Here is a 13,308-nt window from a genome sequence, read left to right as displayed (position 1 = left end):
TATCTGTTTCCGTTAATTTTGAGATAGAGGCACTGTTGCTAATTTCCTATGTCAAAAGTGTATATTGACAACTGTTGCTCTGTTGTAATTCTTCTCTGATAAGCTCAAATGTAAGATGTGTGAGGACACTAGACAGCATTAATGTGTAATGTGTTGTTGTGCTTAATGTTTTTATTGAAAAATAAAATAAAAATTCTCTATAAAAAAAAAAGTTAGCGATATTCTACTTCTGGGTTTTAATAGTAAAATATTAGTAATATTTACTGATATTTTACCATGGCTAAACCTAACCCTACTCTCACACAGAACCTTTATCTGGTGGTGCCTAACCCTAAGGTGGTGCCTAACCTTAAGATCCACCTCCCCCTGGTGGTGCCTAACCCTAACCCCCACCCCCCACAGTGTTGCTAATCCTAAGACCCCCCCTGCTGGTGCCTAACTCTAAAACTCCCCCTGGTGGTGTCTAAACCTAACCCCCCTGGTGGCACCTAACCATAAATCCCCCTCCTAAAGCTAAACCCCCCTCTTCTGCAAAGCCGTGATATGCGGTTATGAAGGTAAATTTCAGCACCCGGAGGCGCCCGATATGTGGCAAGAGGGGGCAATTCAGACAGACTTACAGAAAACACTGTAGGAGTGTGTAAGGGGCTAGAAAGGACCAAAAAGCCTCTTTACTAAAATGCTATTCAAAACAGAAGTTTGCCTTCTTAAAACAGATTATTTAGGTTGGAGTGAGCTTTGAGATGTCCCACAATGCATTAGTGCTGAATATGCAAATCATCCCTTGTTCCTGATAGCTAAACACACCTCCAAAACCTTTGGAATGCAATGATGTGTCTGCTTGTTGTACAGAGCCAAACTAATCCTACATGCATACAGACCATTTTGGATTGATTTGATCCTCCTCTGTGCATGGCATGAATTCATATGGCTCCATGGGGTAGTTACAAAGTGACACTGTAAAATTGCTTGTGGCCTTTGTTCTTGATGTTTAAACAAACAAAAAGCACAAATTTTGGTGTGTGACATTTCTCTCTTTCAGCTGAGCAGCCTTTGAATCAAACACAACCATAGCCAGTGGCGGCTCCAGCTTCAATTTTTTGGGGGGACACAAAGGGGGCACTATGGCTGGCTGGTGCGGCCTATTTGGGTGATCAAAATTGATGCGTGTATTTCGAGATATTTTTTGCCTAATACCCCCGCCACACCAAACACTACCCCCAATTAAAAACTTTCTGTCTGTAAAATACAAGCTCAAGTTTATTGGCCATTGTAAAATAAAAAAAGTGATTTCAGCTTGTGAGCCTTCTTCAGACTATATAACTGCAGACTGACAATGTTAGAACATACAATCAGAAGGATGTAGAGAGATTTTTTTCAAATATAAGTGTCATCCAGATACCTTAATCACAAGGGATCTTTCAAGAATTGTGAGGGTTTTTATGGCAAATAGATAGGACCCCTGGTTTACTTAATGCCTACATAGACTCAGGCATCTCTAAGTTAGCCAATAAATGGTACCATCCTGATTAAAAACTCCTTGCTTAGACTCAGGCTGACATGGAGAATTTTTTACAGACCCTATCCCGTTCACTATATGGTGCTGGAGCCTGGAAACAGATAACAGTATGTTACTGAGCTGTGGGGCACTCAGGGGGGCCACAGTGATTTCCGGGGGGGGGGGGGGGCCTTAGCCATTTCCAGTAATGCTAAAAGAAGTGAGTAAACATGCATCCAATGGTAGAGCAGAGAGTATGAGAGGACAGAGTCCAGACAGATAATCTGACTTTCCCCACTTTGCACAGGAAATAAAGAATAGCTAGATTAGACTTTAGCTTTTGGTTGGCTTTTTGCCAATGTCCAATATTAACACAATGATGTCAGATGTCTAATACTCACAACCTCAGCTTTTTTTTTATCCACCTGAGATCATATTTTATTCTGCTAACCTTTTTTTTCTCTTAATGATACTAACCTCAGAAGCTTTTCCAAAACATATATTTAGTGTAGAGAGGAATCCAGTGAGCTCAGTTACCTGGCACACGACCACAGCTAGGACAAGTTCTCAGGTTTATGCTGAGTAATGAAGTCATGTTCTTCTTAATCATTTTTTTATTTTTTTCCCTATTGAGAATCCAGAAGTAACATGTAACTCCATTACTTGACATAAGACTAAAGGTGCCCATACATTTGTGGCATCTATATCCGCAACATGGCCACCCCATAAATCGTTTTGAACGATTTCCAGCTGCATCGATCGGCCTGGTATTCTAGAAAGATATCGCTCAAAAGAGCTTGGTCGAGTGCATGGTGGAGATGGCATTCAATATTCAGACAGTCGACAGCCCCCCGACTGGTCTCCCTCATGTAACCCTGAACTTCAATCCTTACCCCCCATCCCAGGGTGAGTGTGAAAGGAGCTTACCTATCCGCCACTACCCTCCTTTAGCGGCTTCCCTCCATTGCTTCCAGGGGTGCCTGTACCCCGTGACCCCATCTTATCATTCTCATGTACTGATGTCATGTACATGAGAAGGGGTCGAAGGGCACGTGCACCCCTGGCGATGGAGAGAAGACACTAGAGGGGGGTGCAGGGTGGATAGGTGAAAAAAAAAAGGCGTAGCTCCCAACTGTCTCATCTTTTGGACGGACAATCCCTCTTTGGGAAGCCAATCCCCCTGTCCCTCTTTCTTACTCATTTACTGTATAAGCAGACAGAGGTGCCAAAAGGATAAAATATTCTAAAACGTTTAAAATGAGAGGAGGCAGAGGTGGACTTACCTCCTCCAAGCAGACACACACGAGTATTGTGTATACTCAAAAGTAAAAACCATTTATTTACATACTCCAGAAAGTGCAAGTGCAACGCGTTTCGAGGGCATATCCTGCTTCTTCAGGCAATAGAGATGGAGCATAAAACTGTGGGATAGAGAAAGCTAGCTCAGTAAGTCATATAGAGTTTAACAAAGTATATAATCAGATAAAAAGTCATCTTTTGTACAACATCTTTTGTCATCTGTTGTACAAAAGATGACTTTTTATTTGATTATATACTTATGTCTTACTGAGCTATTTTTCTCTGTCCCACAGTTTTATGCTCCATCTCTATTGCCTGATGAAGCGGGATATGCCTGTGAAACGCATTGCACTTGCTTTTTCTGGAGTATGTAAATAAATTGTTGTTGCTTTTGAATATACACAATACTCGTGTGTGTATGCTTGGAGGAGGTAAGTCCACCTCTGCCGCCTCTCATTTTAAAGGTTTTAGAATATTTTATCCTTTTGACGCCTCTGTCTGCTTATACAGTTCCTGAGTCCACGCTTGGTGTAGGGGTGTTGCCCCTTTTCCCTATCTACAGAGAGCTACTTCTTAATCCTGAGTGGGGACAGTACTAATCTCCTCACCTGCTGATACAGTGGTTACCTGGATGGTAACCCATGTTTGTGAGTATAAATACATACTTACCTTTCATAACCACTTACCAGTACATACTACACTATTTTGGGCTCTCAGTGTCTCCATTCTGTATTTCTTACTCATTTGTCCCTCTTTCGAGACTGATGTACAGGTCTGTGTAAATATATGTATTTTGCTGCTGAAAGAATGGTTTTAATTGACTCTAAAATGTGTTCCCATCCTTTAACCACCTAAAGACCGCCCCATGCCAATGGGCGTGAACGCGGCGGCAGCCCCAGGACCGCCTAACACCAGTTGGCGTCAAGTCCTGGGGCTCTGATTTGCATGAGGTCTTGCGCATGCTGCACGCGCATCTCCTGCTCAGGGGGCGGAGCTCCGCCCCCTCTTCAGTTTCCGAGCCGTGATCGCCGCTCGGAAGACTGTTAAACAGCGAAACCGCAGTCTTTTCTGTTAGTACAGTGCTGCGATCAGCAGCAGCGCTGTACTGAGCACAGTCGTGTAACACGGCTGTCCCCTTGGGGGACAAGAGAGCGATTGGCTCTCATAGGCAGAAGCCTGTGACAGCCGATCGCAGGATTGGCTGGCTGGGGGGAAAGGAAGGGTTTACAAATATAAACAAAAATGAGGTATAGCAAAAAAAAAAAAAGAAAAAACACTAACATAAATATTTATTTAAAAAAATAAACACAGAGGGCAATCAGACCCCACCAACAGAGAGCTCTGTTGGTGGGGAGAAAAGGGGGGGGGGGGGGAGAATCACTTGTGTGCTGTGTTGTGCGGCCCTGCAGCTTGGCCTTAAAGCTGCAGTGGCCAATTAACAGTAAAAAGGCCTGGTCTTTAGGGGGGTTTAACACTGCGGTTCTCACGTGGTTAAATTGCTATATTTCTTGTTATAAATATGTTAATATGAAAGAGAATGAACCAGGATTGAAAGGACCAGTGTGGTTTCAATTATAAAAACAACATATTTTTCTTAGGAAATCTTTATGGTATCGTGACTAGAGGTGTGGCAAGGGCGTGACTAGGGGTGTGGCAGGGGCGTGGCTTACATGTCTCTCTTTCTTATCTCTAAAAGTTGGAAGGTATGACTAAGGGGAAATAATTCTAGAGATAAGTTTTGTGAATTAACCCCAGTTTCTTGAAGTGATTATGTCCAGTGATTATATTTGCTGACATCAAGAATATGTCCCTTTTTATCTTATTGCACGGTATAATGAGGTTGTTTTTTAACTATTTCAGGGAAAACTGGATGCCTTGTGGGTACTTCTGCAGAAAGGATACAGCCGGGTGTCCATCATGAGGCCTCAGCCTGGAGATAAGGTAATAGTCGTAACACAGCTAAAATGTGGCAATATTTTCATTTACCTGCCCTCCTGCTGTGGATGCAGTCAGAGAAAAGTGACCTATAACATGATGAGACAAATGTATACACAGTATGCAGTACTACCTATTTGCATATACTTTGCTTCTATAATGTACATAACTGGCTGAAATACGGTAATGCTTGTTATGCCTGCAATATATACATTGTTTGTATAGTGTACATTACACCAGTTGCCCTACTTGCGTAGTATGTGTTCCGTACGTTGCATATAGCCTGGTAAACCTTATGTGCGCTATTTACCTAGTGAATATAACCCCTTATGGGAATACCCAGACTCACTTTTAGAGACTCTGATATACTATATGGTGTCTATTTGAAAAGGGCTTCTGGAAAAAAGTGCTCCTGGTGTAGCCCATATATTCCAAATTCGGCTACAAAAATGGCGCCTGGTGTAGCCCATATGCCAACTTCGGCTACAAAGGACACATGGTGTAGCCCATATATGCCAACTTCGGCTACAAAGGGAGCCTGGTGTAGCCCATATGCCAACTTTGGCTACAAAGGGCACATGGTGTAGCCCATATATGCCAACTTTGGCTACAAAGGGCGCCTGGTGTAACCCATATATGCCAAATTCAGATACAAAGGGCACCTGGTGTAGCCAAAAAAGCTAGTTTTAGTTTATTTAAAAGGATGCTGTTATAGACAAAATTTGTTGGGCTATAAAAGGGCTCTAGATATAGCTAAGTAAAGTGATTATTATGACCTAACTGCTCCCTACTCTCACACAGAATTCTCCCCTGATGGTGCCTAACCCTAACCTCCTAGGTAGTGCCTAACCCTAAGACCCCCCATTTGGTGCCTAACCCTAAGTCTCCCTAGGTGGTTCCTAACCCTAAGTCCCCCCAGGTGGTGCCTAACCCTAAGACCCCCCCCCAGGTGGTGCCTAACCCTAAGACCCCCCCCCCCCCAGGTGGTGCCCAACCTTAAGACCCTCCCAAGGTGGTGCCTAACCCTAAGACCCCCCAAGTGGTGCCTAACCCTAAGACCCCCCAGGTGGTGCCTAACCCTAAGACCCCCCCAGGTGGTGCCTAACCCTAAGACGACCCCCCCCCCAGGTGGTGCCCAACCCTAAGACTCCCCAGTTGGTGCCTAACCCTAAGACTCCCCTGGTGGTGCCTAACCCTAAGACCCCCCAGGTGGTGCCTAAATCTAAGACCCCCCAGGTGGTACCTAACCCTAAGACACCCCCCCCCCCTCTTGTGATGCCTAATCCTAACCTCCCCTGCACCCTTCAATCAAAATTCTCGGCTATAAAAGGGTGCCCTTTTGTAGCTGAATTAAAAACCTTGTAGCCTAAAACCTTGTAGCTGAATAAAAAATATGGGCTACAAAGGGGCACCCTACTGTAGCCAAAAACCTTGTAGCCGAATAAATATATGGGCTACAAAGGGGTGCCCTTTTTGTAGCCGAATAAAAAAATATGGGCTACAAAGGGGTGCCCTACTGTAGCCAAATAAAAATATGGGCTACAAAGGGGTGCCCTACTGTAGCCGAAAACCTTGTAGCCGAGAAAAATATGGGCTACAAAAGGGCGCCTGCTTGTAGTCTATATCAAAACTCCGGAGCCCTTTTCACCACCTTGTAGCCCATATTTGCAGAAATAACATTAATGTCTATGGAGGAGCCCTTTTCATACAGGCAGCTCAGGAGCCCTTTTCAACGGATCCCGCTATGCACCGGGCTGAATTTACCATAAGGCACTGCTGCAGGCACATGCCTACAGGCGCCTGATGATGGAAAGACAGCTCACTCCCCTCCCCTAGTGCCTACCTCCCTTCTTATGCAGAGTCCTGATGAGAGTGTAAATGAAAAGTAAAGGTGCCCATACACTCGTCAGATTGGCAGCAGACAGATAAGAAATGCATCTGATGATCTATCTGATGCGTTTTTAGAACATTTTTTACCAGGATAGAATTCCAATAGATTTCAGTTTGAAATCTGTTGAAATTCGATCTGATGGCATTTTTTTGCCATCAGATTTCCATTAAGGCCAATGCAAACTGATAAGCAATCTCATCAGATCGACCTAAATTTTCCACCCTGCTAGTTCGATGGAAATCCATCGAAATCGATCGAAATCGGCCGTCGATCGGTCGATTGGCCAACCGATTTGCGATCGATCGATCGATCGATCGCGATCGATCGGTCGGCCAGAAAATCGGCTGAGTGTATGGGCTGCTTTACTCACCCTGCTCTCGGCATTCCACTGACCAGATCTCCCTTCAGTGAGGGGCACCTCTAGCTACTTAAAGCGGTATAAAACCCGAACATAATATTCAATAAAAACATATTTTCCTACTTATTATATGCCATACGGTTATCATATTTGCTTTTGTGCATAAGTATTATTATTCATTTAGAAATTACAAGTTCCCACAGTACAGTTTTTTTGCTCTGAGAGCTGACTTTGCATTTTATTCATTACTGCTTTATTCATCTTCGAATGTAAGCAGAAATGCTTTCTGATTGTCTGTCTGTGTTCAGGAGAGTCTGCAGTGTCAAAGAAGTGTTTACATTCCTCACTGGATACAATTAAGTAAACACAAGATAACATTATCTCCAGTTCGGATGCGTCCAGCTTTCCCGACAGGGAGCTTCTAAGTCCTGTATTTAAGCCTTTGAATGCTGTTCTAGTGAAAAAATGGTGGTAGTATATAATATGCTGTAAATAATCTATTAGAGCAAAGAAGAAATGCTGGGATTCATTCCGCTTTAATATTCAGGGTACTTCTGGCTACCTAATAGTAAGGGGCCCAAGCAGGTTATTTTGGCGCACGGCGAAGCTGGGCACCATCATAACAGCAGTGCTATGCTGTGCGCCCTGCGTAACGGTAATTCAGGGTTCTGACAGCTGAGACAACTCAGAGGAAGAATAGTATTTAAAGGACCACTATCGCAAAAAACTTAAAAATTTAAAATGCATGTAAACAAATTCAAACAAGAAGTACTGTACATATCTTCCAGAGTAAAATGAGCCATAAATTACTTTTCTCTTATGTTGAAATCACTTGCAGTAGGCATTAAAAGTCTGACAGAACCCTAAGAATCCCATCTCCTCATGGGGGCTTCTTAGGGTTTTATTTATTTTTAAAATCACTTAGTGAATGGCGGTTGCACTGTCCAACTGCCAAAAAACTGTGCAGCAAGCAGGGAGGCTGGCCAACATCTTTGTATAAAAGCTTTTCAGGGAATGTCTTTATAAAGAATAAAGGCCATGCTGAGAATCCCCCATAAAGAGATGGACTAGTCCAAAACCTGTCGGTAATGTGAGATTTCTACTACCTACTGTAAGCAACAGGAACATAGGAGAAAAGTAATTTATGGCTCATTTTACGCTGTAAGAAACCTGCTTCTTATTTGTATGTGTTTCCATGCATTTTAAATTTTAAAATTTTTCGCGATAGTGGTCTGTTAATGCCACCTCGGCGTTTAGCGGCAGCAGGGAGAGCCATCATTCGGCCCGGTGCCGGTATTATTATTATTATTTATTGTATTTATAAAGCGCCAACATATTACGCAGCGCTGGACAATAAATATATACAAAGATACAAGGATGACAGACATAACAAGGTTATACAACATAGAACAAAGTTATACATGGAAATTGTGCAAAATACATGATCGTGTGATATGGGCTGGTTAGGTAGGCCCCGTAATACAAGTACAGGCTGTCATAGGACAGGAGCACATGATCCTGTAGATTACACTAGGGAAAGGAGGACTCTGCCAGAGGCTTACAATCAAAAGGGTGGGGTGGAAACACTAGGTGGGGCTGTGAAATATTCAGTAGAGTTACTGTGCGGTAGGAGGTGGGTAGGCCATCCTAAAGAGGTGGGTTTTGAGGGCTTGCTTGAATGTGTTGAAAGAGGGAGCAAGTCTGATCGGTGGTGGAAGGGCATTCCAGAGGGTGGGGGCGGCTCTTGAGAAATCCTGCAGGCAGGCATGGGAGTGGGAAATGCATGGGGTGGTGAGGCGAAGGTCGGAGGATCGAAGGGTCGACCTGGTGTATACTTGTGAACAAGCTCCGAGATGTAGGTAGGGCAGGCTTTGTGCGCAGATTTATACGCCAGGCATAGACTCTTGAAAGTTATCCTGAAACGGATAGGGAGCCAGTGCAGGAATTCACAAGGGGGAGATGTGGATGCAGAGAGCAGTGTGAAGAATGGATGAGTCTTGCAGCTGCGTTCATCACTGATTGAAGGGGGGCAGTGAGTTTTAAGGGGAGACCAGAAAGGATGGAGTTACAGTAATCAAGGCGGGAGATGAGGGCACGGATGAGCAGTTTGGTTGTGTCCGGGGTTAAGAAGGGGCGGATCTTGGAAATATTACCGAGGTGGAAATTGCAGGCTCTGGTGATGTTTTGGATGTGTGGGATGAAGGAGAGGTCAGAGTCCAAGGTGACACCCAGACAGCAGGCCTGGGAGGTAGGGCGAATGGTTGTGTTGTCGATTGTGAGGTGGAAATCTGGGAGGGGTGCAGCAGCATGGGGTGGAAAGATCAGGAGCTCAGTTTTGTCTAGGTTAAGCTTCAGGAACCTAGCAGACAAAAACTTTGAAAGTGTCCCCAAGTCTCAAAAACCATCAAAGCTACAAAGAAACTGACTCACATGCGGACCGCCCCAGGAAAGGAAGACCAAGAGTCACCTCTGCTGTGGAGGATAAGTTCATCCGTGTCGCCAGCCTCAGAATATATTATGTAATCTTAAGGGGCACCTGTAGCTACCTATGACGGGCAAGGGAATTAAGGGAGAAGTGACAGCTGGGCCAGCCAGCACACTTGCAGTACAGTTTGGTGTTGGTTTATGGAGAGTGAAGTCTAATGTGCCAGGACATCTGTACTTATAAGCTCCTGTGAGGTAAATCTGGGCCTGACTATATGACAGAATTTATGTCAAAAATAAATAACCATACATTTTCATTTGGTATACTATGTCCTGCTGAGAGAGGCAGAATAAAATCCCTTCTGTCTAGACCCGATTAGGACAGAAGCCATTGTGAGCTGCTACCGTTATCTTCAGTGAAGTCATGGAGTAACAATGAGGGGTTACAAAACTGCTGGCAGCCATCCGGGGCCTAAAATGTTTCTTATTTGTTTATGGTTATTTCTGTGGAATCTAAACATGAGATCATAAATTCAGTTTCTGTGGCCAAAAAAATATATTTCATCTTAAGTGTTCAGTAGTTCAGTAACCAAAGGAAGGTCTTGTTTCGGAAAGGTTAGCGATTGGCTATTAAAGTTGTGTCCACATAAAAAATATACTGCTTGTGTGGAAATAGAACTTGCTTTTATCATCAATGGAAACTATTGCAGAAGAAAGCCATTATCAGTGGAAGGCGCTCGGATGGTTAGTGGCATTTACTAGTGCTGATAAAGAAAAAAACAAGACAGGTAGTAGTTATAAGAGTGAAGAAAGAGCACATGCTACAGAAAGTGCAGTGGTGTCGAAATATAAAATTATATGTATTGAAACAAATTACTAAGACATTTCCAAGTGTGGAAATTCCACTTTTATTATACCAGTCAGTTTCCACTGACTACGATTTCTTGCGTTTTGCGGATTGTTTGCGATCCACAACACGCATAAACATGGTCTAGTAAATGGAAATTGCATTGCATTTATACTTTCTTTTTTACCGGTCATAGGTGATACTTATACTGTACAGTGTACTGCACTGTATTCGTGTATTTCAGTTGTATTAGAGGGAATTCAGACACTATTGAGGGATATGTATGATGAGGGATATGTATGATATTGAATATTGTATTGGTCATATTTACTCTGTGGGGTTATTGGCCTTTTTATGGAATGAGCTCACACATGACTGGAGACAGGGTTACTTTATAAGGGTGCATTTGCAGTGTTTTGGCATTCACTTGGTTTGGACCAAGCATCCCCCAGTCACGCACACATACAGATCTGTTAGCGTGCCGCGCTATAAGGGGAACTTTACCACAATGTGAGGAATCTCTGTTGCCACAGGGAGACATATCCTTGCGTTGTTACAGTTATATAAATACAACAAACTCTAGTGTTTCAAAGAAAGGCATCCCCCCTTCCAATACTGGCACCCCAGACCTGATATAGCTATTACTATAGTGTAGACCAGGGGTCCCCAAACGTTTCAGGTCAAAGGCCGGGTCAGCATACTTCAGACTGCTTTGGGGGGGGGGGGCGGAGTATACATAAAATTATGCAGAAGTCTTTGCGGGCCAGACAGTGAAGCATACTCAGATGACAACCTGCAGTCCAATTGGACAGTAGTATCACCTGATGTGGAATTTGATTGGAAACCAGCGAATTACTGCTTTCTTGCTTCCATGTGCATGGGTGTTGCCAGCACTGCTATTCTATAAACGGACCACCAATATTTAAAGATGTAGTTGACCGCATCTATAAGTAATATATTTGTGTGTGGGGGGCCGGTAAAAAAAGCCTCAAGGGGCCACATTCGGCCCACGGGCCTTAGTTTGAGGACTACTGGTGTAGACCCTTCTCCAAACGCCTATTGTCCTAATGTCTAAAAATGGGGTTGAGTAATTTAATAAAAACCACTCGAAACTTCCCCATCAACCTAGAGGGGATATTGCATTGCATTTGATGATTGCAAATATTATTTAGAGAGCTAATGCTTCTAAGGACTAGTGTACAAAGCCCTTTGAATCTAGAACAACATTACTTTGAAGGCAGTTCACCTTTAGTCTGACATCATCATCTGCAGTGGCTAGCATACATGTACCTTTGTCCTCAGCTTGGGCTCTGTTCAAGTCCAGTTCCCCCATCCAGTTGTATAACTGAGACACAAACTGCACATCAATGAAAAGAAACTTGAACTCAAAGGACCATGTACACCAACCATTAAGATCATCTTCAAAAACAACCTTGCTGCAAATATTTATATAACATATGAATTTATTGACTCTGATGTTATTGCCTCACACAGGTTACAAAATGTAAAACATTATTTTAATAGTATTGGATGCAAGCATCAAAGAACCTTTTTTTGTTAAGGTCCTCTTGCCCTCTAGTGGAGAAAGCTTGTCAGCACCGTCAACAAACAAAGGACAGCCCATTATTATCCCTGCCTGCTGCAGAGAAGATGGAAGGAGGCTGTGGGTCACTATCAGTCACAGCTGCTTCCAATAACAAATCTGCGCAGCGCAGGTCACATGGGGATTCCTGCGGTTTTCTCACATGTTCGGAAGCTCAGCATTCTCCATTCCTTTAGTCATTAATGGAGCCACTTTACAATGCTGTAGCAACTGCAGAGCAGGAAACTGGGATAAATTACAACCACAAAGGGTTACTGATCATGTTTTTATAAAGTAGCCGTACCAAAACAGATTAGAAAAAAACAACATCAATCTGTCCAGTGCGAGAAAATGTCGTTTGTTAGTTCTAGGGATTATGAATGCTCTGCATGCTGGTGGTCGCTTGAAGGGAACTACTACATAATAACATCTTTCTTTGTGCAATTGTGCACAGCTTTTGTGTGTCTGGATATATACAGACATCCATGCTCTACTAAAAGGTAATAGCTTCTAAAACCTGAATTGACCCCAGACCCCAAATGGCCTTTAGCTGCAGGCTAAAGTGTCCAATATCCTGTTGGTTCCACCATGAACCCATAGATGCCAGCCACTAACTCTCCATGCTGTTCTCTCGGGAATCTTAGCGAAGAGGAGTAATGCCCATATCCAGGGCCAGAATATGGTCCTCCTGCGTCTCCAGCTACCCATCAGACCTTAATTGCTTGCTTACTCGGGCCTTGGACCAGTGGCGTATCTAGGGGAAGCAGCCCCTGCAACTGCAGGGGGTCCCAGAGGTGGTGGGGGACCCCAACTACTAACCTTCCCTTCCTCTGATACTCCAGATCAGGTGGTTTTGTGGCTACACATGTTATAGATGTGAAGATGCTCATGGCCACACTTGTTTTATGACCCTTGTGCGATGGGCCCCAGGCTGTGAGGATCACCAATAAGAGGCAAAGAAAAGGGTTGTGAACATTAAGGGGCCCCATCAAAGTTTTTCTGGGGGGGCCCATGATTTGTAGTTATACCCCCTGCCTTGGACCAACTGCCCCCTCCCCCTACACTTCCCCCTTAGTCACTTCCAAACAGCCCCCACCCCCTTCAAATCAGGCCCTGTTTGGAGCTTGTTCACTTACTCAGTCAGGCTGACTGAGGTCCACCCCATTTAAACCTGCCCCCCTTTCCCCTGCCTTCCCTCTGCCCCAAACACCCATACACAGAATTACATGTCCACTGTCCACAGACTCACCAGGCCTTCTCAAATTGCCATTTGAATGGATAGTGATTACCCACCACAGGCACTCTGCAGGTCCCAGCCACACCCTCTCATCAGCATACTGATAGCAGGGGATGAGAGCATGGATTGGTTATGTGGAACGACGGTTGTCTCTTCTGTGCAATTCTATCTGGCCACATCTCCAGGGATTCAAATTCATCCTCCTAATGTCTCCTCATCACTACACCCAAGGCTGGT

General features: G+C 44.0%; 1 protein-coding gene across 2 annotated transcripts in view; it reads left to right on the top strand.

Annotated features, from left to right (window-relative positions):
- Positions 1-13,308, top strand: part of ANTXR1 (ANTXR cell adhesion molecule 1) — a 266,350-nt gene that overhangs the window by 215,906 nt on the left and 37,136 nt on the right. For both annotated transcript variants that reach the window (XM_068274807.1, XM_068274808.1), the window contains exon 17: positions 4,658-4,738. In XM_068274807.1, coding sequence (XP_068130908.1) covers positions 4,658-4,738 — 81 coding nt within the window. The remainder of the gene's footprint in view (positions 1-4,657; positions 4,739-13,308) is intronic.

The sequence above is a fragment of the Hyperolius riggenbachi genome, chromosome 3 (genome assembly GCF_040937935.1).
Source record: "Hyperolius riggenbachi isolate aHypRig1 chromosome 3, aHypRig1.pri, whole genome shotgun sequence".
Lineage (NCBI taxonomy): Eukaryota > Metazoa > Chordata > Amphibia > Anura > Hyperoliidae > Hyperolius > Hyperolius riggenbachi.
The sequence above is the reverse complement of the archived record's forward strand: the minus strand, read 5'-3'. Positions and strand labels throughout refer to the sequence as shown.